Consider the following 24,087-nt stretch of genomic DNA (forward strand, 5'->3'; position numbering starts at 1 on the left):
CTAATACATAAACTCTCCAGACACACGCATGCATGCACATCGCTCCCCTTCAGCACCTGGACTCCACGTCTTCTTTATTTGTGCTGAGGAGGATGAGACGCACTGGTTTAGCGCAAACGAGCTGAGAGGTAAAGTAAAGCTTCATCTTCGTCTGCTTCATTTCAGGTGAGACTGAGGCTGGTGTGAGTAAAGCTGCTGGTTGACCCGTGTGTTCCTGATCAGAGTACCAGCCTGTGACGGAAATATTCTTTTTAAGCTGTAAGGTTTGTTAGAAAGTGAAAAATAACTTTTTAAACTTTAGTGAATGTTTGAGGGGAAGCTCAGACCCTCTGTGTACTACAAAAACAAGAAGAATCACAATGTTTAAATACATGTAGTGTTTGAAGAGTTTCATGTGTTCATGTGGCATCACTGTGGCATCACTGTCCAAGTGTGATCAGGTTCTTGTTATGAGCAGATTTGAATCTCGTGTGTTTGCCAGCACTGAGCTGTTAAACTGTGCAGGGACACATGTGCAGCCTTTGCAGGAGGTTTTGGGGGGAGTGTGAGTCACACTCTGCCCCGTTAATAGATTCTCCTGTTATATCAGGATCATTTATTTCCAAAAAGATGCCCAGTCATCTGAAGCAGTGGAAACATCTCCCTCCGGTCCAGCGGTTTAGCATCATGTGTTGGTCTGGGTTTGCAGAAGGCTGGTGCTGAGAGGGCTGAGCAGCACTCAGACATCCAGCAGCCGTTTACAGAAGCTCCTGTTCGGACCAGCCCGTCACTTTCTCTGGCATCACTGAAACATTGTTTTCCAATCAGCTTCACACATCAGCTGAGCTGGAGGCACCAGGTTTTGGCATTAGTGACAAAAACACTTGAGGGCACCATTTTTTAACTTTTCCTTCTTTAAGGCCTACGAGGAAGTGAGGTGTCGACGCCATGAGGGTATCAGATGTTGTCTTTGCAGGGTGACTGCTGTGAAAGCGTTTGTTTCATCCTGAACTCTGTCGTTTCCTAAATGAAGCCAAATAAGTTTTAATGCTCAGACACAACCAGAGAATGAAAGCTGACAGCGCGATCTCAGTGACGAGGCTGCTAAGGATGTTATTTTCAGATAGGCAGAAGTTAAAATGTCCTTTAAAAGCTCTAAAACTCAAAGTTCTCTGAGCATCTCTGACCCACAGAGGCTGTTTGTTTTGGGTCTGAATTTAAAGATGTTTTTGAGTTGATGATAAAAAAAATCGCAGCAGTGAGGAGTTAATCAGTCCAGGTGTTCCTAATAGACCGTCTCTAAATATGTTTTATTCTAATAAAACCTTCAATGTTTACATTTCAAGATTGGGAAGAAAAAACTATCAGCGGTGCTTCATAATTCAGTTTAGGGTTTAATGAACCTGGAGATTTTAAAAATGTGGGTTCAGAAGAACAAGGAAGCAACCAAAGTGGATTATTTTAAAAGGTATATAAAGGTCGTACATGTTGATTCTGCTTCTCTTCAAGTGACCCAGAGTTTCCTACGTGTGATCCTGTGAACGTCCCGTCACAGTCGGAGTATTTTTAAATGTTTTGAAACTCACAGGATGAATATGAGGTGCTTTAAAAACGTTTTTACACCAAAGCCTCGAGGTAGTATTTTTATGTCTTTAAAGCTGTTTGTAATTCTTGTGTTTTAAAAACCTGAAGAAACAATGACTTTATGTTGGCCTGTGGAAGAGATAAACAAAGGCTGGACTTTTCTGTAATATCACTTTGTTCCACAGCAGGGCGCAGCAGCTCCGTGTAACCTTTATTTAAACTGTCACAAAGTTGGCTTTGGAAACATGCAGGACGACGGCCAGGAAGGCGACTCTGTTCATCTGGACGTTTTCACTGAGAGAGACATTTGTTCACTCAGCTCAGTCACTCCTTCAGCTTTGACTTGGTTACGTTGAGATGAACAGAATCGACTTTCTGGCGTTTCCTCACCTGGATGTCTGAGCAGCATCAAGACACGTAAAGAAGGAATTCTGGACTTGTTCGCGAAGCAGAATAAAAACTGAGACGTACTGTTGGCCCTTCCTTTTCTTGTATTGTGATATCTTGGGGACTAAATGTGCAGATAACCTACTTTACACTGACAGGAAGTGGATTTTCCCCAGTCTGACCCACTGAAGGTCACAGTGGGCTGTATGTGTGCCTCCGTGTCACGTGAGGTGGCGTCCCGTCCTAGGACCTGGCGTCCACATATGTGGACATCACATCAAATACTACATTTTGCTCTACAAGGGCCTGAAATCCTCTTCATCAGGTCCCAGTCTGATGAAGAGAAATTAAAAATGCATGCATGGAAGAGTTCGGGTCTTAGGAGGTTAAAGGCTCTCTGCACTCGTCTCCAAGGTTACGCTGACTCAGGGCGCCGTCGTGTAAAAGTACAGCCCGACCCGTCTTTAACTTCAGTGAACATCTCTTAAACACGACACACTGACTCGCAGTCCTGAGACCTCAGCACTGTTGGTCAAGTTACTTGAAAAAAGTAATCGGATTACAGTAACGCGTCTCTGGTCCTCAGTGAGGTTATGCTTTAGTTTTGATGATGCTGTCAGGGATTGTGTCCTCCAGGTTTCACTTCCTGTCTTAGTAGTCGCTCTTCCTCAAGTCAACTTCCTGTCTTTGGTTCCCTGACTGTTTGTCTCACGGCTCTTCTCCGAGCTCCCTCCCTTCTTTTCTCTGTAGGAAGAGTCTCATCCCTGTGCCTTCCTTTGTGGTTTCTGTAAACTTTAAACTTTTGCCTCAGTCCTCGGTTCTTCTCCCTCCATCAGATGACGGATGGGCCACAGTGGTTTGTTTTCAGCATTGATGCTGGAAGCCTTTAAATAATTTCAGTTGAGGAGAATTCAGGTGTTTTCAGTCCATTTGTTGGACTGTTGGAAAACCTTTGATGCCACCTCCCAGTTCACCAGTAAAACCTCAGACCTGCTTCAGTTTTGCTGAGGTTTGTTTTTCTACATTCGTCCCATCTGTTAAAAGCAAAGCCACATTTATCAGGAGAACAAAGAGCTGCGTCCTTTCTGCAGAGCTTTCAATCATTCTAAAGAGCTTTTTCCACCAGAGACACAAAGGAGAGAAACACGAGCTCAGAGACATATCGGTGTGCAAACACGGCCTCGGGCGTGCAGCAAAGTCCACTTCACTGTAAGAAAATCAGGCTTTTTACGAGTCGTGCTCTTTCATCTCTCACACAATACGAGAGCTGCTTTGTTGTGGACTGACTGCAGCAGCATGTGTGTTGTTGCAGCAGTTAGCGTTGGATGGACAGGTCGACGGCGGAGAGGACGGTCGGCTCAGGCGGAGGCGCCGTAAACAAAGGTAAGACCAGAGAGGTTTGTTCTGAAATGTTGGTTAAAAGAATCACAGCTGAGAATAAATCATGTTTGGACTGAATGTGAATGCACGTTAAAGGCTGTCAGGAGTTTGGGAAACATGGTGGAAAATCCTGTGAGAGCATCAGAGACGACGTATTAACGACTAAATATTTCTTCACAGTCTTCAGAAAACCACCAAAGACTGTTCGGCTGACGTCGCCAAGTAAGTTTAGATGTTTTTACTTTCATGTGGATATCAATCAATAACTCCAGAGACATTATTCATGGAGACGAAACAAATCACATCAAACACATTAATCATCATTAGGTTACAGGAATAAAGTTGTTTTCTGAATCATTTTTCTCTCCACTTGGAGACAAACAAGTAAGAAAAACATTTGTATCCTGTAGTTATCACACATTTATCATCATTACATGTTTTTATTGGTTTTGAGTCTGTATCCACTCTTTGCTTCAGCACATTCATCATCGTTTTCCTTTATTTTTGCAGTGGAAACTTGAACATGTAAAAGTGTTAAATCAAAAACTTCCTATGAAGAAACTAAATGTTGTTTGTTGTCTCGTTTATGTCCAAGTGGCCACAAATCAACAAAACCAGGTTTACAGAAATCCATGACAAAGGAGAGTCAGCTCTCGGTCAGTGTGTCGATGATCAGTCATCCAGGAAACCACAGAAAGTTTGTTCGGTTCACCAAAATCAACTTTTCAGACTTTCAGTGAACAAGATTTGCGCGGCTCACGTGGGTTTTAAACCGGAGCCCTGTGACAGAAGCCCACAGGAGGCTCGCGTCTCCGGCTGGAACTGAACCAGACTGAAGATTTAGGAGACAGAAATTTACAACCACATCTTTAACGTTGTTTAACATTCAAAGATCAACCAGCTGAAGGATAAACCTGAACGTCTGGCAAGGTTGGATCCTCTCATTGCACCACAGCTGCCAACACAGAAGCTCTCGACTCATCCAAATCCAAACCTGAGCCTCGGGAATCATCATGTTTGTTCTTGGAGTCGTACCTGCAGAACAGAGCCTGTGTAGCTGCTGCCACGTCAGTGTTGTGCTGCTGAAGCTAAACGCTTCACTTTGCTCTCTTCAGTGTTTTCTGGCGATGCGTTGAAATGAAGAACATGAAGCTGAACCACAGCAGCACGACTGCGAGCTGTGAAACTAAAGAAAGACCTGAAAGGTGTTCAGATGACAGGTCTTCATAACTGGCACCTGCTCTGTACTGAGAGTGATGCCGCTGTGTTTCTGTCTCGTGTGGTTCCTGGCACAGGCTGGCAGCTGACAGCTTATCATTGATAATAGAAATGGAGACGACTGTGGGCAGCACCTGCTGTGTGCCTGGCATAAGTCACACCTGAGGCTGCAGGGCTCACAGTCATAAAGCATGCTGAGACACAGAGAGGCAAGCGGAGGATCATCTGAGGAATGTTGTTACTTTTCTTCTTTTTTAAATTAAAGGTCAAATATGAACTCTGCCAGTTCGGTCTTGCAGTCCTCGCCTGGCTCGGTCGCGGCAGGCAGACAGTTTGATAAATTACTGAACCGATGACAAGAAAAACAAAGATTAAAGAAGGAAAAATATTCATTTGGTTTTAACTAAGCTGTTTGTCTGCAGTCTCTTTGCCTTCAGGTGGTCCATCACTGGGTGTCAGTGGGTCAGGTGGTGGAGCTGCACCAGGAGGCTCTGGAGCGACCACATCCAGCAAGGGAATCAGCACCACCTCTGTAGGAGCTTCCTCTGCTGCATCTTCAGGCGGAGGGTCTCTGGTTTCAGAGGCTTGGGAGGCGTCGGGTGAAGAGTTCAGGGCTGCTGCCGGCTCCTCAAACATGTCCTACAGTGCAGGAAGCGGTGGCAGAGAGGGGGCGAAAAGGGACGGAGGTTTGGGCGCTGTGACAGTTTCCACCGTGAACAAACCCGGCTACAGCTCAGGAAGATCAGGGGAGGCGAAGAGGGGCTCCTCCTCCTCCGTGTTCACTTCTTCACCTGCTTCAAAGGAGAGGAAGAGCATCACCACCATGGCTGCAGCGCTGTCAGAGGCCTTTGACGGTGAGGGTCAAAGGTCAATAAGCAGTAATAAGCCAGCTTTATGTTACTGAGAGACGTGAAAAAATAAGATGCTTAATTATGGAATCAGAACCAGCAAATTACAATCAGCGCCAAAAAAGTAAAAGCAGACATTTTTCAGGAATCGACCAGTTCCTGTAGAAAACATGACGAGTCGTAGTAAACATGTTAAATCACTTTAATGAAATTAATGTTTTTAATAAAAAATCACAGAAATCAGCTAAAGTCATAAACAGCCTGAATCATCGAAGGTTCAACCTTCACACATTAACTGGCTGCAGTTTGGTCTGAGTTGCAGCAGGGGGCGCTGGCAGGCTAATCCTCGAGTCAATGAAGCTAAACAGCTAAAATAATTGTTTACATCATCTACTAGAAAGAATCAAACTATCACATTTATTCTAACCGAACGAGCTTCTCGGGTTAGAGGTGAAACATCTTCAACAAACTCAAAGACGTCCGGTCACTTTCTCTTTAAGCTCCGAAGACTTTTTATTTTATCTTCGTGAACATATTAATTGTTTGTCCAGCTGAAATAAGTCATTGGCAGAGCATTTTGTTCACTGCAAGCATGAAGTGAGTATATTTAGATGCTATTGCATCAGTTAGATTAAAAATATGCAGCTGAAGTCAACCGGAAAACGATTAGCACGTCAGTATCCAGATGTTAGAGGTAAAAAAACTGAACCTCTAAGCTTGTTCGGAAACCTGGAACCTCCATCGAGACCGGAGGCCTCAAGTGGCCATTTGAGGAACTGCAGTGTCGGTGTTTCTGTATTCATAGTTGTAGTTAAAGCCCAGCAGAAGCTTCCACGGCTGGTTGTGGTGATGCAGCTCCCTCTGCTGCTCGGGCTGCTGCGATGACCTTCACTCACAGAAACGAGTTTACATCAGCTCAAACTGTAAAGAAGAAACTGAGCTTCAACTATTGTCTAAAACACGTCTACTGAACCATGATGGACATTTCCAGGAAAACAAAAGAATATAAAATATCTATGTTTGGACTCTTCAGGTTCTCGTTCATGCTGGACGGTCTCGATAGCGCCCCCTGTGGAACAGGATGTCCAGCTTTCTAATAATTAGTTCTTTAATTTTATGTTTCAGAGAGCTCGAGTCCAAACTCCTCTCCAGAGTACAACAGGAAGGATTATGGTGAGTTTATGCTTGAATTTCAGATTAAAAGTTTACACGTGCACTATAACAGATTTTTGGACGTTGTGTTTTTACAGGCAGTTCAAGCGCACCATCCACTTCTGTCACTAGAGGGAGAGCTCAGAGCCGAGGTGACACGCTGAAACCACATGATCAATAAAAATGAAGCACGACACCGTTTTGTTTTAATCTAAAGGTATCAGGTTAAAGGTCAACTGATTAGTTCGGGTTGCTTTCAGAGAGTGAGATCAGAGTCCGGCTGCAGAGCGCTTCTCCTACAGGAAGCTGTGAGTATCGCCCTCCATCACACATCCAGACCGTAAAGCATTCATTCATCAGTTTGGTCCAAATGCACCGGTTCCTGTGCTTCAGGGACGGAGCTGGACGACGTGAAGCGCCTGCTGAGAGGAAACCGCTCCACCGGCATCAGCCCCACCCAGTCCCCTAACAACACGCTGCCCATCCCCAAGAAGGCCAGCGTGGACCCGAGGACCCTGCCTGACAGCTCCGGTGCAGGTTCGGTCACTTTAAAGGCCTCACATGTCACTCGTGTAGCAATTTAAACTCTGAGATGATGCAGAGGTGGACCTCAGGAGTTGCCCACCTCTACACAAACGCTTTAGACGGGCAACAACCATCCTGGATTGAGAAGATTGATCCAGGATGCATCTAACTGCTGGACTCAACCAACAGGTCCAGCTTATATTTGTCAGGTGTGACATCGAGATCACATCGAGTTCATGCAACCTTTGTCAGAGCTGCAACTGAGCAATGAGGGCTGAAAGGAGGCCCAGTTAGGCCCAAACATGTCTGCCATGTGAGGAGGAGGTGAGTGGATGAATATCTCCTCTTTCTTCCCTCTTAGATCAGTACGGCAGCCTGTGGAGTGGCTCGTCTGTGAGCAGCTACATGTGCAACCCCAACCACAGCAACCTGAGCAGCCTCTACCAGCCAGGTCGGTGACAGGAGGGTTTGTGTTTGCCTCAGAGAGGATGGAGGTCGCGAACTTTGTTTGTTAGCCAACCTTTCTGCTTCACGCTCTGTATGGATCCTCTGCTGTTTTCCTTCAGCAACAGTAAATAAAAATAAACATGAATCCGCACAATTTAAAAATCCTGCTCCAGATCAGCTCGTTACCGTGGTGATGCAGACAGGTCGCAAGGTTCAACTTAAGCTTCAGATCTGATCTGTGTTTGTAGCACAGCAGCATAGAGAAAAGGTTCGTTTACTTTGGTGAAGAAAGACGAAAACTTTCACCATTCAAACAGAAGACTTTGTTTCCTTTAATAAAAAACAATGTTTGTGTAAACACTGTTTATAAACAAACCGTGGGGCAGTTTCTGAAAAGAAAAATCTATAAAAGCTTGTTTTTATTTTATAAATGTTTTAATATAAAATCGTCTTAAATATTGAACATATTCAGAGACGTCATTTTAAATTCACCTCAAACAAAAAGAAAACGCTGAAGACTTTACAAACCTATAAAGGAAGATGATGAAGATGATTTTAACCACAATACTGTGATGCAAGGAAACAAAGACAACAAAGGGAAAAATAAGCCACAGCAACCCTTTGTAAACCTTTGTTTACTGAAGACATGGATAGATAAAGCTGCTGGGCATTAAAACACTGCATATGTTACATGCTGCATGCGTGTCCCTGTTATAGATGAACGGAGGTATCATCGTTTCCTCTGGCAGTAACAGAGTCCTGTGATGTTCTCCCTCAGTTCGCCCTGCACTGCATGTTTCTGCTGTAGACCCGTGCAGGCCTCTGAAGCCTTTTCTTTGCCGTTGGTGGCAGATAATGATGATAAGACTAATGCGGCTGTTCTGTCACGTACAGGAGCTCAGAACAACCTGACACTCGGCTCTCCGTCTGTGAGCGGCGGCCCGTCTCCGGCGCAGAACGGCAGCTCCGGTGAGCCTTTTCCTGCCGTGTCACAGCGCAGCGTTCAATGCTGAGCTTCACGCTGTCACCGGATAACGACGCTGTTTGACTCTGTTTCAGCTCCAGTGTACGGCGTGCAGAATAACCTGACCACTCCCACTGCCTTTTCTCCCACTGCAGCCAACACACACATAGGTGAAGCACTGATCCTTTATCCAGTCTGTCCCACTTCACCTCCTAGACGTGACACTAAAAAGCACCCGCACACATTAGCTCACAGCTTTGCCCTCTCCCTGTTTAATGAGGACGTGTTCCTGTCTCCTCACAGTTTACGGCGTGCAGAAGAACGTGTCTGGAACGAGCACAGGTGAGGACATGAAGATAACGCTCCAGCTGCTGGCTGTGAAAAAGATTTAAGATGTTTAATTAGGCACAGGTCATCACTGACACGAATGTCCCGCTGTCTGTGTCTGACAGTGAGACCCAGCAGCCCCACCGGTGACGAGGCCTCGGGGAAAGACTTTAAGTTTGTGCTCACGGAGAAGGAGAACGCTCCAATCAAGCCGACAGAGCGGCTCGTCGTGGTCAAAGACACCGGGAAGCAGTTCATGTCTGCTGCACCTGCCAGTTTACCCGGTAACACAAACTGAAAATCTGAGCTTTATTATTTGGAGTTAAATTTGAAGGTCTAGAGCACAGCTGTGTTTGGCTTTTGTAGATATATTATTACTTTAATGGTCCTGAAGATCTGCTTCTTGATCAGGGGTCATTGATGTGTTGCAGCTTTGTTCTCTGATGACACCCTGAAGACTGAGAAACTGAAATCCTTCAGCACAGTGGACAGAGCAACAGAATGTAGGCCGGATAACTGTCACACAGGTTATACGCCAGGTTTGCACTTATTAATGTCATCTCTGTTTCTGCCGTAGCTTCGACCCTGAAAGCTGGGACTAAAGACAAAGCCACCTATGCAGGTATGTTAACAGTCTTAATAAACTCCTGCAGATTTAGATATTCTGACATATTTAGGGTGTGATGTTACCCACACATCGTCAGCTGTTAGCTACAAAGCGAAACACTTTACATGTGCACTGGGAACTGCTAGCCTGGGTCTGTGTGGAGGCCTCCTAGGCCATCTGAAGTTGATTAATTATGTTTTAATAAATAAGCCAAAAGGAAAAATCGTATCAACTAAACAGCAGCTTTAACGTCGTGAGCAGCAGCCTCTTGAGCTGAACAGTGAAGCCTGCAGGCTCTCAGACTCTCAGGAATCACGCTCACATGTGAGCAAACCTTTGTCCTGTCTTCATCCCCTCACCTCAAACGGTCGTAGCAGATGGCCCCGCCCCTCCCTGAGCCTGGGTGAGGTTTCTTCCTCTTAAAAGGGAGTTTTTCCTTCCCGCTGTCGCCAGCGGGGACCACTTGGAAAATGAGAAAAATCATATTTTGCACGGTTGGATCTTAACAAGGTTGCAGGTAGAGCTTCAACATCCAACAAGAAGAAATGGGAGTGACGCAAAACATTTTCTGAGCGATTTATTGAAAATAACGCTTAAACTGAAACAGGCTGTTGCAAAATGTGGATTCATTGTCATTTTCGGTCAGGTAGTCACACTGCCGTGACGTTCTGGTGGCAAAGCCAAACAAACGTTAGCTTTTAGAACATGGTCGGGTTGTTGAACTGCAGCAGCAGGGTCACGGTGCCCACAGGAGAATAACATCACTCTCTTGGACCATCCTGCGTGTTCCTCTGATCTAAATCCAACTGAGAACTTTCAGGATGGATGGCAGGGGAGGTTTACAGAAATGGACAACAGTTCCAGACAGTAGATGTGTTTGTGCAGCCGTCTGTTCCCCCTCACCTCATGGAAACGCTTGAATCAAGAAGCCACAACGAATGTTTGAAGTGATCATCAATAACAGTGGAGCTGCTCATGACTGAGTTCATGTTTGATTTCTGTTTTGGGGGGTTTACAGGTTTTACAGGTGTAAAACAGCCTGTTTCAGTTTAAACGCTGTTTTCAATAAATGGCTAGAAAAAAAGTTTTTTCTCGCTCTCATTTCCTCTTGTTGCACGTTGAAGCTCTACTTGGAACCTTGTTACGATCTTAAACTTTTGATCGGGGCTGCATGATGGTATGATTGTAGGGTCTGCCTTACAATAAAAACACCTTGAGGCAACTGTTGTTGTGATTTCTTTCTGTATAAATAAAACTGATTTGAATTGAAATCACAAAACCGGACTTTTGTAAAAATCTGGCTCATTTTTGCAACAGTCGCCCCCTGCTGGCCGTTAAAGAAGAATGCAGGTTTATTTTTATCTTGTATGTAAAAATAGATCCAATATGACTAAACAACATGAATCTGTTTATTTCTCAGACATCCATATAAAAGACATGAAACAGTCCAGTTTTGGCTTGTGCTCCTGCTGCAGCTGGTGGCAGTGGCTCCTGGGCCTCCTGCTCAGCCTGTTGCTCCTCTTCAGTGTCCTTTTTGGACTCATTGCTTTGGGTAAGATGGAAAGACTTCACCATCACAGGGGTCTGTGAGAGTGATCTGCACAGGTTTACCTGCCAGCCTGCGTCTTGTCTCACAGGTGAAGAAGTCAGACGCCTGAAAGGCCGCGTGGACGTTCTGGAAGCCATCACCAGATCCGCGTCAGTCAGTCACTTGACGTCTTCTGGCAACAAAATCTCCGAGCGGGTGGAATCCACATACATCGAGAAGAACGCCGCTTCAACCCTCATCGACTCCGACAACGGGCTCAACCTGGATGGTGCTGGCAAAGGCGGAGGCACGGGAAACAGCCTGGTCCAGGACAGGGCCACCCTGGAAAGACTCATACAGCAGCTGGTCAGGGATGAGCTCCGCTCAGGATCTGTAAGAGGTGTGAAAATGTAACGCACCGATCAGCTGTCTTCAACCATTTCTGGACATTTAACAAATACTGAAAACTTTATTTGGGTTTAGAAACTCTGGCATACTCACTGAAAGGAGAGAGAGGAGAGCCGGGCCCTAAAGGTTTGAAATCATTTAAAAATCGTTTAGAAATTCATGTTTTGTTTGTATTTATCGTCTCGGCTTCTGCATTACAGGTGACCCAGGGCCATTAGGACAAAAAGGTGAGGAGTACTTCTAGGTACACATAATAACGGTGTAATATGTGCAACTAGCTGCTGACACTTGTTTTGTTGCAGGTGATATAGGAACGTCTGGCCCTCCAGGTAAGCCTCAGAACTAATGTGTTTGTTTCCTCCCCGGTGAGCCGACAAACCTCTTCTTTGATGTCTGTCTGCTTTAGGTCTTCCTGGGCAGATCGGGCACCCAGGTTTGGAAGGACCAAGGGGACCAAAGGGAAGTGCAGGTATATTTAATAATTAATATTTAATAACTTTTGTAAAGACAACACTAAAAGGAAAAAAAGCCCTGACTCCTCCTCTTCTTTGCTCAGGTGAACCAGGTGCTGAGGGACCACAAGGTCAGAGGGGTCGGGAAGGACCGGTGGGCCCTCGAGGAGAACCTGGATCACCTGGCTTTGGAGCCAAAGGAGACAGAGGTTTGAAACTATACAAGTAAGTCAGCGAGCTAAATACATGAGAGGATTTACTGATTGTATTTTGGCTTTGAAAGGATTCCAGGGTGAGCCAGGACGACCGGGTCCCGCTGGTATTGCTGGACCTGCAGGTCCAAAAGGTAAAGTTAAGCTTGTGATGATCAAACCAGATAGTTTAGATTCAAAGAATCAAAATGTTATTTAGCAGGTTTTAGGTTAAATGCTAATTAGCAGCTACAAGCATGTTTTTCTTGTCTGCTTTAGGTGCCACAGGAGAGCCGGGTGCCGCAGGAAGTCCTGGTAAAGACTCCGTTTCACATCTATATTAAAAGTGTTGATTTGTGTCGACCAACGGCCTTTTCTTCATTAAATCTGTCAAAATGTATCCAGGTGCTCCTGGATCAAAGGGATTCCAGGGGGAGGCGGGGCTTCCAGGAACCAAAGGTAGACGCTTTCTCTTCGGTTTTTTAGACTTGTGTATAAACTGGGATGCTGACACTTCTAAGTGTGTTGTGACAATATTACCCAAAATCCATAGACCGTGTGTACATTCAGTGGCCACTTTATTAGATACACCTTGCTCATACCTGGCTGGACTCCTTTTTGCTGCTTAAATCCTTTGTCTCACTAACATATTGGTCCATGTTAAGATGATAGCACCATGCAGGTGCTATGGTCATAAAGGCTCAGTAACAATACTCAGCTACACTGTGGCGAGCTCAGCTGGTACTAAGGTGCCCAGAAAATATCCCCACACGGCTACATCACCACCAGCAGCCTGAAGCTTTGATCCGATTGTTGTGCGTTCATGCATAGCTCAGTTTTAACGAGCAGTTCTCTGAGTTGGTGCCTTCCTATCAATCAGCCCTGGCATGATCCAAATCACTCGAATCCCCTTTTTTCCTCACTTCTGGTGCTCCGTTTGATCTTCAGCAGCTCATGTCCATGTACCTGAATGCACTGAGTTGCTGAACGGATAAGCTTTTATCCACTTTGTACAGCTCTCTGATCACCCCACCTTCTTCCACTGTCTGTGACGCAGGGGAGCGAGGAACACCTGGGCTGCCGGGAACCAAAGGAGACCACGGAGAGAGGGGACCACGTGGACCGGCAGGTGTGTCTCAGCACACGTCTGTGATCCACAAAGGCCACGCAGTCCTTCTGTTGCACATGAAGAGTTCACTCACATGGCCTCTCTGCTGTGGCCACCAGCACATAACTAATATTAAATATTTGAAAATCCTACGAGATTATCAGGCACATTGACCTCTGACCTTGAGGTCAAGGTCACCAGGATTCAGACCTCTCTAGTTATCGTTTTCACAAACTCTGGTCTCCACAATGCCCGCCTGCTGGCAGGCTGACAATCCCATCAACCTTTTACAGCTAAAGGGTAAAAAGACTCTGTCGGCAGAAGGGGGCAGTTTAGTTTTAGATTTTAGCCCCTCCCAGATTCACTCTGCATCTTTAACAATAACTGAAATACAGTCATTTTGAATGCTGATATTTCGCCATGTTTGGCTTGTAGAGATAAAAGTTACCAAAAGTGTGTAAGGACGCGCCACGTTGTCAGCCAATGCAGGCTAGCAGTACATATGTATGTTGGGTTGAGGTTATTCTATTACAAGACGAAGCAAGAAATAACTAGTGAGACTTAAAAATGTCATCTTCAAACCTCAACCCTTTATTTTTAGGTGAACCCGGACAGCCTGGACCTCAAGGACCTCCAGGATTAAAGGGATCTAAAGGAATTGCAGGTGAGAAGTTTGGACAAACACTGAATAACTACAGAACACAGTGTTGTAAATGGTATAAAACATCTGTGTATAAACTGTAGGTGACCCAGGTTCAGTAGGACTTCCTGGTGCCAGAGGACCACCTGGAGTTCCTGGAGATGCCGGTCCCCCAGGTATCAAATGCCTGTCCACCAAAAGTCCTCTGCTGCTACTGGTTACATGTTCGGTTTAATGTTATCTGACTAACCTGAGATAAAAACCTCAATCTCTCTCACGCCTTACAATAACACTTTTTTCCTCAGGCCCCCCTGGGCTGCAGGGACCCCCAGGTATGATAATATACAAAAACTAAGGTACAGATTCAAATGTACATATTTAAATGATCATGTTTTGCTTTTGTCATCTGTTGTTCAGGTATTGCAGGAATCCCAGGCCAGCCTGGTGGTAAAGGTGAGGTCGTCTTTTCTTTCTAGTCAGTTTATTTATTTCCTATGAAAATGAAAAAGGTTTGGACCAACAGGGCAGAAGATCTGGAGCTCTTAACCTTAAAGCATGTGAGGCTACGCTGATGAATAAAACTGGAGCCAAAGTTCCCCTAAAAAACTCAAAGACATTAATAAATACTGTTACTTATTAAAATGTATGAAACACTAAAGAGTGGTTTTCTCAAAAGCTGGTGGAGGCGTTGATATATGTCTAGACTGCATAGGTGCTTGATGAAGCCTAACGCTGTGTTTCAGGTGAACCAGGAACACCTGGTAAAGTCGTTTCTCCAGGTAAGAACAGCAGGATTTGTTACACTCGCTACATGTCGTTCATTTTTGGGCTTGAAAAGCTTTACTTGGTTTTGGTTTATCTTTTTGTGTATAGTTGGCTCTGATACTGTGGCCATCCCTGGACCTCCAGGACCAGCTGGACCTCCAGGTCCTGCTGGATCACCTGGTCTGTCGGGTCCAATTGGCCCTGCTGGTATCCCAGGACAACCAGGTAAATCTGCCATCTTGTCCAATGCGAAGCATCTGGATGGAATAAAAATGTGGACTGATTTTTTCCTGTGATAAAATCATTTAGGATCTAAGGGAGAGCGAGGAGAAAAGGGAGAGAGGGGGCAGAAGGGGGAGCCAGGTGAGCGGTACAGCTTTAGTTTCACCAAATCCACTACTGGTTTCAGCAAAAACATATTATATTAACACGTCCTCGGTGTTTTCTTACCTAGCAGACACTTCCTCAGTGGTTGGATCTCGTGGTCCACAAGGACCTCCAGGACCTCCTGGAGTACCTGGTCCTCAGGGTCCTCCTGGTACGTTTAGAGCTATATGTAACACAAATATGTCAAACATTGTGGCTTAAATTAAACTCGCGATTATGCAAATGTTACTTTCATTCAGGTGAGTCTAAAGAGGGTCCCCCAGGACCCAGAGGTCCTCCTGGAGAGCCAGGTAAATAAGTATTCTTCTCCACGGACACAAAGATAAATAAATAGATGATCAGCATAAAAGATGATTTTGGCAGCATCAGAATATTTTTCTCCATCTTAAACCGATCTGTGTCCTCACAGGTATCGGCGAACCTGGACCTCCAGGCGAGAAAGGAGCACCTGGGAGCTTTGTGCCGACATCAGGTTGGTAAAAGAAAACTAATTTCACACAAACACACTGTCCTCTGGTGTCTTTGCATGGCATTTGGTGCACTTTACTTTGTATCTCAGAAACCTTCTTTGCTGGACCACCCGGACCTCCAGGACCCCCGGGGCAGAAAGGGTCACAGGGTAGGTGCAGAGGACCAGATGAATATTGACGATTGAATATTTTTGAAAATTAACTGGCCAGTGTTGAAGTTTGAATGTTTTCTATAATTCTTTCGTCTTAGGTGACCCAGGACCACAAGGGTACCAAGGTGAGGAAACTGCGTCGTACTTTAGAAACTCCAGGTTTTCACAGACAGTCTAAATGTAATGGTGGCTCTTCCAGGTGAACCAGGACAACCAGGCCTTCCAGGAAGCCCTGGAGACCCAGGTGTTGGTATGTCAGGAACCTTTTACTGTCTCAATGTGTTCAGGTGCCCCTGAGGTATTTCTGGGGTCAGTAACAAACAGTCGAGCTATGATTGGATATGAATGGTTTTCATTGCAGGTTTCCCAGGTCAGCCTGGAACTCAAGGCCCACCAGGTCCAGATGGGCCACCGGGACCTAAAGGTAAATTCAAATCATTTCTGAGCTTATTGAGCTTTCCGACATTATCTTTTCATGTTTGCACATTGGTTCTTCTTTCTGTCCGTGTGCTTCCAACTCAGAAAAGGCTCTAATTTACTTTAATTTGATTTATGTTTCCTTTCACAGGTGATACGGGAGATCCAGGACCTCCAGGAGTCTCCGCAGGTAAAGTCATCCCTCACATATGCTATATCTGTGATGTATCTTCAAAGTCTCACAGTTTTACATTATTGGAAGTAATTTGTCCCAGGGTGGTGTAGAATAATTAAAGGAAAGCCTTCATTTACAGCCTATTCGTCTCTGCCTGATTAGCTGCTGCTAGCACACCAAACCCAAATTTTCCGAACCCTCGGGCATTAGTTGCTCTGTATCTAGTTTGATCCTTTTTCTTTCTTTAAAGCCTTCCCAGTGTGAGTTTGACAGTGTTAGATTATTAGAAATGTTACTTAAACTGTTTCAAACATGCTTTCCTTTAAACAACCAACAGGGGGCGACTCCTGTGGTTGTAAAGTGTTCAGCACACTATACAACTTGTGGCTGTATAGAAGTCGGTGTCACTGCTCGGCCAGCGTTTGAAGATGTGGATGTTCTTGTCATTAGCAAATATTTTTAAACTGATATTTGAGCTTATTGTCTGCATGTAAATGACATTCTGGGAATTCGTGTTATCGCACCAGGTAGCTTGCTCAATCCTTGCCCCCCAGGCCTACCTGGACCGCCCGGTCCACCTGGAAGAGATTGTCCTGGATCGGGATCACTTGGTTTGACCCCGTGCATTGCAGAATTCCTTAAGAGTAAGCTGTGCACTGGCAAAGCTGCGCAGGCACGCTGCTTCTCCCTTTTCTTATACATCTCCATCAAATTCTTCTTCTTTGAAGCTCCCTCTGGAGTCCATGGCAGACACTAAAACATTAACAAATTTGGCAAAAAGTTCCTGATTTTGTTTTTTTGTGTGTGGTTTTTTTTTCCACCAAGCTTCACATCTGCGCCTCAAGCACTCCAGCGCCACCTATGGGCTAGAATTGGACTTGTGTTTATGCATGTAATTTTGAACTGCTTTATACAAATGACGAAACTTGGAATCCTTGGATCGTGTTGATTTTAAAGCATCCAATGAAATGAAATTCGGGATTAAAGAAAAATTCAAAGGTCACAGCTGGGATAGATGATCTTCGGGCCAAGCCTCGCAGATGTTAGGGTTTAGATTTTTCCTTTTTTTAATGTCCTCATCCATCACAGCTAACATAAATCAGCCACAAAGTTGGGAAAATTGGAAGTATTTGTCAAATTCCAATTTGGTACATATACTTGAATCACATTTTAAGATGGCACAAAACATCGTGCAACTAAAAAGGATGCAGCAATAATTAAAAAATAATTCTTTAAAGACCAAGACATGAAAAGTTGTACCATCAGCTGTCAGTTGTCATGTGTCCACTTTGTTATTCTTTGAGTTTAAATATTTTCCAATCCACGATCTTGGACTTGTCGCCCCCTCATGAGCATCACCTGAACACTGGGAGGTGCTGCGAAAAGCAAAAGGTGCTTTCAGCCTCGCTTTGGACATGGCGCCCTGCTGAACTGCATGGCTGCTTGTAGCTTTCATTCTACTTTGTCGCTGCTTGCAACTATGTTTGAACCTGGTATTTCAACTTGGTATCTACACATGGATAAAAATGTTGAATAAATGTGCTTTGACATCAGGTGGTGGCATCAGAGAGTACTTCATTGGACCTCCTGGGCCTCCTGGGCCTCCGGGGGCACCAGGCACACCTGGACATGCAGTGGACGGGCTGGTTGATGATGTCGCCAGCAGAGTCATGGCCTACATCCACAGTATGGTCAATCACATGATAATGCTCCACAGGATGGTACACAAGACGTGTGAGTGAAGGTCCGTAACTGTTGCTGTTTCAGGTTCAGGCAGAGGTTATGATGGGACCCCAGGCCCTCCTGGTCCTCCGGGTCCTCCTGGCTCCGTCTCTCTCAGTGACATGATCAGCCTCTTACAGAGTAAGTCTCTGCTACACAGGCAACATCTGCTACAATGAAAGAAATTCAAAATTGTTTCATGAGAATCTAAAAGTGATGAATCCTATCATTTGTTTCCAGGAGAGGACGTGAGGCGATACATTGCTGGTCCTCCGGGTCCACAGGGACCTCCAGGAGCTCCAGGCTATGGCAGCTACAGCTTTAACACACAGGAGGTGGCTGAACGTGTCCTGAGTTTGATGTCTGGTAGGTGTGACAGTCTTACAGGCGACCTACCAAAAAGGTCCTCTGTTGTGTCTGACTATAATCCTGGTCTCTCTGCAGAGAGGGAGGCGCTTGCTGTCCCTGGACCTCCTGGACCTCCCGGACCACCTGGAGCTCCTGGTTTTCCTGGAAACTTTTTACCAGGTAAGAAGCATCACAAATCTCTGCAGTTAGACCAGATGGTTTGGTCTGGGTGAAACAATGTTGACCCACAGCCAGAACCCAGCTGAGTGGGTCGACTTTAAGATACCTCAAGTTCACCGTGATTTAGTACCATTATTAATCCAATAAATATATTATCCAACTAGATGGGTATCAGACTTTAGTTGGCCCTCAGGGGCCTCCTGGTCCCCCGGGTATCCCTGGCTCACAAGGTCCACCTGGCCCGGAAGGTCCACCTGGTCCACCTGGATTTTTTAAATACATCAGCTCAGACATTCGTGACTACCTGCAAAGTGAGTTTGACAGAAATCTTTCACTCCACCTTCTCAAAGAGAGAAACTGCGTCTCACTGTTGGTCCTCTTCTCCACTGCCCTCCTACAGATGTTGCTTTCAAAGGTCCTCCAGGCCCACCCGGACCCCCTGGACCTGAGGGACCCCCTGGACCAATCAGTGGGTTGGTTACTTTTGCTGACCATCTCAACAGAGACACACTCAAAGCTGAACTACAAGAATATACCAAGAGTGAGTTTAAAGCAATGCTTCGCCCATTTAAAATCCAGATATTCTTTGGTTCTACGTCTTTGTGGGGAATAGATGGTGACAGCTGTTACAGAGAATCGTGGGTAGAGAAGAGGCTACAGTTTAATGAACTTAGACTGTGCTGTGTTTTCCTCCAGGTGATGATGCGAGTGCCGCCATGTTTGGAATTCCTGGTCCACCAGGTCCTCCTGGACCCCCAGGACACAAGGGAGAGCCAGGTTTGCCTGACGACTACTCCAGTATGGCTCTCAAAGTAACTGATTACATCAAATGTAGGTGGCCGCCACGCTTTATAAAAAATATGATTGACTTCAGACTGAATCTGTTTAAACACATTTTCTTAAATCATGCAGCCCACGGTCTGCTCCATGATGCCATGAGCCACTCTGAGCGTGTGGTTCAAGGACCTCCAGGAATGCCTGGAGAGGCCCGATTGGTTAGTTCCCAACAAAATGTCATGGATGTGGTGGAATACTTAAAATGTAAGTCAACCTGACCTTTGGTTTCCTTTATAACTGACACTGAAGTGCACGGTTATGTATATAAAATGGTAAATGGACTGTTCTTATATACTTTTTTCTACTCTGATCACTCAAAGTACTTAATACAACACTTATATCTAACATTCACACTCTAATGGATGCATCAGAGAGCAACATGGGGTTAATATCATTCCCACGGATATTTGGCATGCAGACTGGGATCAAACCACCAACTTGATTAGTAGATGAGCTGCTCTACCTCGGGAGATACAGACAGCCCATAAACAATGGTGTGTCCACTGTGATACTACTGGCGGATTTGTGGACTCTTGTGTTGAAGCTTTAAAATGCTAGTTTAATGTGTGAGGCTTTGTTTTGTATCCAGAGGTGCTGCCCCCTGCTGGACGTTTTTTAAATAAACAATAAAACACTCTTAAATCGTGACATTTGTATCACCCTGTTTCCTTTGATCTGCAGCTCATGGTGTAGTGCGGGACATTATGAGGGAGTACAGACATGTCTTTCAAGGCCCTCCAGGACCCCCAGGACCCCCAGGTCATCCAGGATACAGCCACTGGCTTCATTCCCATGGAAACGCCACAGATCTGGTGGAATACATCAAATGTGAGTGACTGTCCTATCGGGCCAAAGTAAAGCACGTCTGAAAGGACTGCTGGTTAACACTTCTTCTCGGTCTGTTTGCAGCTCGTGGTCTCCTCCGTGACACTGAACGTGTCATCCAGGGACCCCCGGGGCCACCGGGACCTCCGGGTCCACCAGGATACAGCAGACTGTTTGGTTCTGACACCAACGTTTCTGATTTAGTGGAATATATAAAAAGTAAAGGACATATAGCAGCAGCATGGTACAGCAGAATGTGGATGTGTTTTAACCACCGAGTGTGTTCTCCACAGGTCATGGAGCCATCGTGGGACCACCTGGGAGACCAGGCCAGAAGGGGGAGAGGGGATTTCCAGGACTGAAAGGAGAGAGAGGTGCAGTAAAAGGAAATCGTGGACTTCATTGGTAGTGTCAGAACATTTAACGCATCGGTTTATAATCTTAAGATGTGTTTTTTGTGTGTGTGGACACAGGTGAGCGAGGCCTTCCTGGACATGACGTTTACAGAGGCCCAAAAGGGGACAGAGGTCAGTGTTGCTCGTGGGAGTTTAAAAGAACAGTAAAAGGTTTTCCTCTGGCCTGTTGTGCTGTTCATCCATCCAGACTCTTCTGATGTTGTTGACATTTCTGTAGCTACTTCACCAAAACTGGCAAAGTGCTCACTTCTCTTAAACGCAACTAAACAGCTCATCAAAGTGAGCAAACAGGACGTAGGCAGCATGGTAATGCAGTAAAGCCCTGATATGAAGCCTCGAGCTGACGGCTGTCAGTGAGGGAGGAGTCTGAGAAAGGGCGGGACTCGACACGCCCTCGGGGTAACAAACTGTCAAACTGGTAACAATGTTCACTGAATGCAGTCGTTACTGCGAACCTTTGCTTCTGCAGCAATAAGCTGTGTGTAAATGTTCAGCATAGCCTTCATCAGCCACTGGTTGGTACTCTAACATAACAAAAAGCCACAAACATGCTTTTTAATGCAGCTTATTTGGCATTTCAGTGGTAGCTGAACTTTTCTTCTCTGGAGGCTGATTGTTTGCAGCTAGACGAGTCGGCCCCTGCTGGTCGTTTGAGAGAATGCAGGCTCAACACGCTTCATGTTTGAGTCAGCAGACTTTCCTGACTCAACCTCGAAGGCATTTGTGTCTCCTGCTGGAATAACGCCAGCGATCTTTTGCTAGACAAGCAGATGTCTAAACCTCTACACCCAGAACTGTTTGTTTTTCTTTCCACAGTCTGTGAAAAACGCAGAATTTTGACTGAAATGTTTTTGTGGGAACGATTTTCTGTCAGTGACTTAACTGAAGGTTTTCTGCTGTTTCAGGAGAATTCGCAGTGACGAGTAAAAGGAGGAAGAGGAATGCTGGTGTTTGACGCCTGAGCTGCTGAAAGTAGTTTCGCTGGTGTTTTAACTGTAAATGTGTTTTGAACATGAAACACATGAAATCAGGGACGTCGTATTGAATCATGTCATCTGTGACGGTGTTCAGTGGTAACTTTACCATTTCATTTTTTACTCATCAGACCAACGAGTATTTTATGTTTTTTGGAGTTTGTGGTTCAAGTCTTGGGATTCATATAAAGAACGAAACAGCACAACGTTAGAGAGAAAAGTTTATTTACATGAAAATGAAAATCAGCACTACAGGCCTTCTAAAAACTATACATGTTATAAAATGTGATGTTTTTTTTTTTGTTTTATAGTCAACATTCAGAAGTTAAGAAGCAGAATTTTGTAACTGTTTGTGGTGGACGATCAGCTTTCGTACATAAATAACTGCTGAGGCCGTTTTGTAAAAGGTGCACAGCACTCCTTCACCGAGTTTAGTTTTTTTGTACATATGATATGAAACACCTTTGACTAACTAATAACAGCCAATCAAAGAAGATGAGATGATCAAATGAACCAATCAGAGGAGGAGATGGCCTAAACCAGTCAGGTCCAATTTTTTTATAACATTACATCAGATTTAATAATAATAATAGTAATAAAAAACTGCAAAAAGCTCATGTTGTGCATTTTTTAATAAAGAGCCGTCCCACCTCCTCAATAACTGTTAATAAGCTTCAGAATTCCTTCAAAGGCAGCCGCAACAGGTATGCAGGGTCTCCACGTCTGTAGCATTAAGGCTAGTCGCTAAAACAGTGTTACAGTCCGAACCTGCTGAGCTGCGTGTGGCAGCAAAAATACAGACGAGGCAAATATGAGGTGTGAAGGAGTCATGTGACTTGGTTTGACCGATCTCTCAGTTGAGATCATCTCCTCGTGCACCTCGGGACTATTTTCTACAGCAGTGGCAGTCACTTTGTATCACTGTGCCAGTGTGAAGCGCCTCCATCAACAAACCTGCCGAGGACGACAGGTGGTGAGCTCTGTGAAAGCATCCTTCAATAACTCAATAGCGGAGGAGAGACGAACACTGAATGTGGAAGAAAATAATTTGAGAAACAGGCGAGAACGTGAAAGTCAAATCTGTGTGAAGCAGAAGTGTTTGTGGGGAAACGGGATTTCCATCAACGTTTTAAAACGAGCAGAAATAATCCAGAGCAACACGAGGAGATGACTCTGAAGGGAAGCTCGCTCTAACCCTAAAATCAGATCGCCCTGTCACATCATCGTCCAGTTATTTGTCTTAAAAACTGCAGCTTGTATTCCTTCTTTATCCCTGAATATCATTCCTACAAACAACAACAAGGAAAATGACCCGGCTGACGGGTAAATGCTTTCCACCTGTCACCACAGTGACTTCCTAACAGTCTCCACCCTCCTCACAGGGTTTGTTCCTAAACAACTAATAGTCTTGAGCTCAAGACTGAAGGCATTCTGAAGAAAAACCTGCAGTAAAAGTTCCTAAACGCTGCATTAAAGTCATGCATCAGATCACGAGCTAAGGTTCTAGCACACAGATATGTACGAGTTCATCAAACGTCATCAGCCCTTCGACAGGAGGCTCCTCTTTTATCTGCAATACATTCTCCTTCATCATCACTTAAAAGTGATGCTTACTGATCTTATTTATTCAGATTTAGTGGTGAAACTAGTTTTCATCATTTCCTTTGTGCAAAAATCTAAATGGGAAAAACGTCGAGCAGCAAATAAAATTGGGAACTAATTGAATTTAAATGCAGACACTCTGCAGGCACTGCACTGTTTAGAAAAATACTTCAGGAAGGTTGGACTGAGCACTTCACACGAACTCTCCTTCAAATGGATCCTGATAGAAAACAGAGGTCAAAGGTCAAAGGCAGCACGGCTCCGTCTTCACCGTCTCCGTCGGTGCGTCCGTTCGTTTGTCCGTGTGTGTGCAGACGTCGTGTCCTCTAGAAGCCGGTGGACTGGACGCTGGGGATCGGATAGAACTTGGAGATGCGGGTCTGGGTGGAGGGATTAAGGCACTCCGACTCGCCGCTCATCTTGAAGAACACTTCCTGTTCCTGCAGCTTCCTGGCGAACTCCTCCTCCAGCGCCTGCAGAGCACACACACATGGAAATGCTTCAGTTTCCTTCGTGTAATGAGCCTCAGGTAAACTGTGGGGTCACCTGACTGAGGTGATACGACGCACAGTCCACACCTTTAAATCTTTCCTAAACACATTGTTAGACGTTACGTGTAGGGCCGGGCGATATATCGAATCGACGCATCGCGAGTTTTTCCACGAACGATGGTTAAAATGACGTCATTGTAAATATTGAGAATAGGTTGCCATGCAAATATTAAGCTGTCTGCACAGAATTCACTGAGTTTTGTTTCTCCCGACCGGAAAATGCTCTACCCAGTGTTTATCCTTCCACACAGGGACAAACATGGCGACATCAGGAGTCGTTTGGATTTCAGATGTCGAACAAAATGCAATCATTTGAAAAGCATGCCGTAAAACTGTTGCCACAAAAGGCAGCAGAGCCAAGTATTTATTCCAGAGGCTGAAAAGTCATGCACTGCAACATGAAGAGTGTTTTAAACTCAGCACGTGAACGTCACACCAAAGAAACCTTTGAGTAAACCAGCTGTGATACGAGCTGCAGCAGCTCATGATATATATCATGGATCAGGATATAGCCAAATAAA

The 24,087-nt window shown here is 45.1% G+C and overlaps 2 protein-coding genes across 9 annotated transcripts in view; one reads left to right on the forward strand and one right to left on the reverse strand.

The window, feature by feature from the left end:
• On the forward strand, positions 1-22,025 carry LOC113023557 (uncharacterized). 7 transcript variants are annotated; one of them, XM_026169647.2, is made up of 56 exons: positions 1-128; positions 3,077-3,159; positions 3,263-3,333; positions 3,511-3,552; positions 4,971-5,402; positions 6,522-6,569; positions 6,647-6,700; positions 6,809-6,856; positions 6,942-7,085; positions 7,435-7,524; positions 8,415-8,489; positions 8,580-8,654; positions 8,788-8,826; positions 8,937-9,095; positions 9,243-9,314; positions 9,389-9,433; positions 10,839-10,970; positions 11,056-11,346; positions 11,430-11,480; positions 11,555-11,581; positions 11,657-11,683; positions 11,761-11,823; positions 11,911-12,015; positions 12,090-12,152; positions 12,277-12,312; positions 12,403-12,456; positions 13,055-13,126; positions 13,707-13,769; positions 13,850-13,921; positions 14,051-14,077; positions 14,163-14,198; positions 14,489-14,524; positions 14,619-14,735; positions 14,820-14,873; positions 14,965-15,048; positions 15,137-15,187; positions 15,307-15,369; positions 15,457-15,516; positions 15,618-15,644; positions 15,719-15,769; positions 15,881-15,943; positions 16,088-16,126; positions 16,639-16,755; positions 17,666-17,797; positions 17,879-17,974; positions 18,074-18,199; positions 18,278-18,361; positions 18,526-18,672; positions 18,762-18,902; positions 19,058-19,192; positions 19,274-19,402; positions 19,880-20,026; positions 20,108-20,242; positions 20,317-20,397; positions 20,497-20,550; positions 21,345-22,025. In XM_026169647.2, the coding sequence occupies exons 3-56, from the start codon at positions 3,276-3,278 to the stop codon at positions 21,392-21,394; spliced, it is 4,719 nt and encodes a 1,572-aa protein (XP_026025432.2). In that variant the 5' UTR covers positions 1-128; positions 3,077-3,159; positions 3,263-3,275; the 3' UTR covers positions 21,395-22,025. The 7 variants fall into 7 exon arrangements, with proteins under 7 accessions (XP_026025432.2, XP_026025437.2, XP_026025434.2 ...); XM_026169652.2 differs by having other exon boundaries at positions 14,968-15,048; XM_026169649.2 differs by having other exon boundaries at positions 3,266-3,333.
• The window catches only part of LOC113023558 (STE20-like serine/threonine-protein kinase), a 21,213-nt gene continuing 18,747 nt past the window's right edge, over positions 21,622-24,087 (reverse strand). For both annotated transcript variants that reach the window (XM_026169656.2, XM_026169657.2), the window contains one exon: positions 21,622-23,488. In XM_026169656.2, the coding sequence (XP_026025441.2) occupies positions 23,342-23,488 (147 nt within the window). In that variant the 3' untranslated portion in view covers positions 21,622-23,341. The remainder of the gene's footprint in view (positions 23,489-24,087) is intronic.

Source organism: Astatotilapia calliptera, chromosome 6, assembly GCF_964374335.1.
Source record: "Astatotilapia calliptera chromosome 6, fAstCal68.1, whole genome shotgun sequence".
Lineage (NCBI taxonomy): Eukaryota > Metazoa > Chordata > Actinopteri > Cichliformes > Cichlidae > Astatotilapia > Astatotilapia calliptera.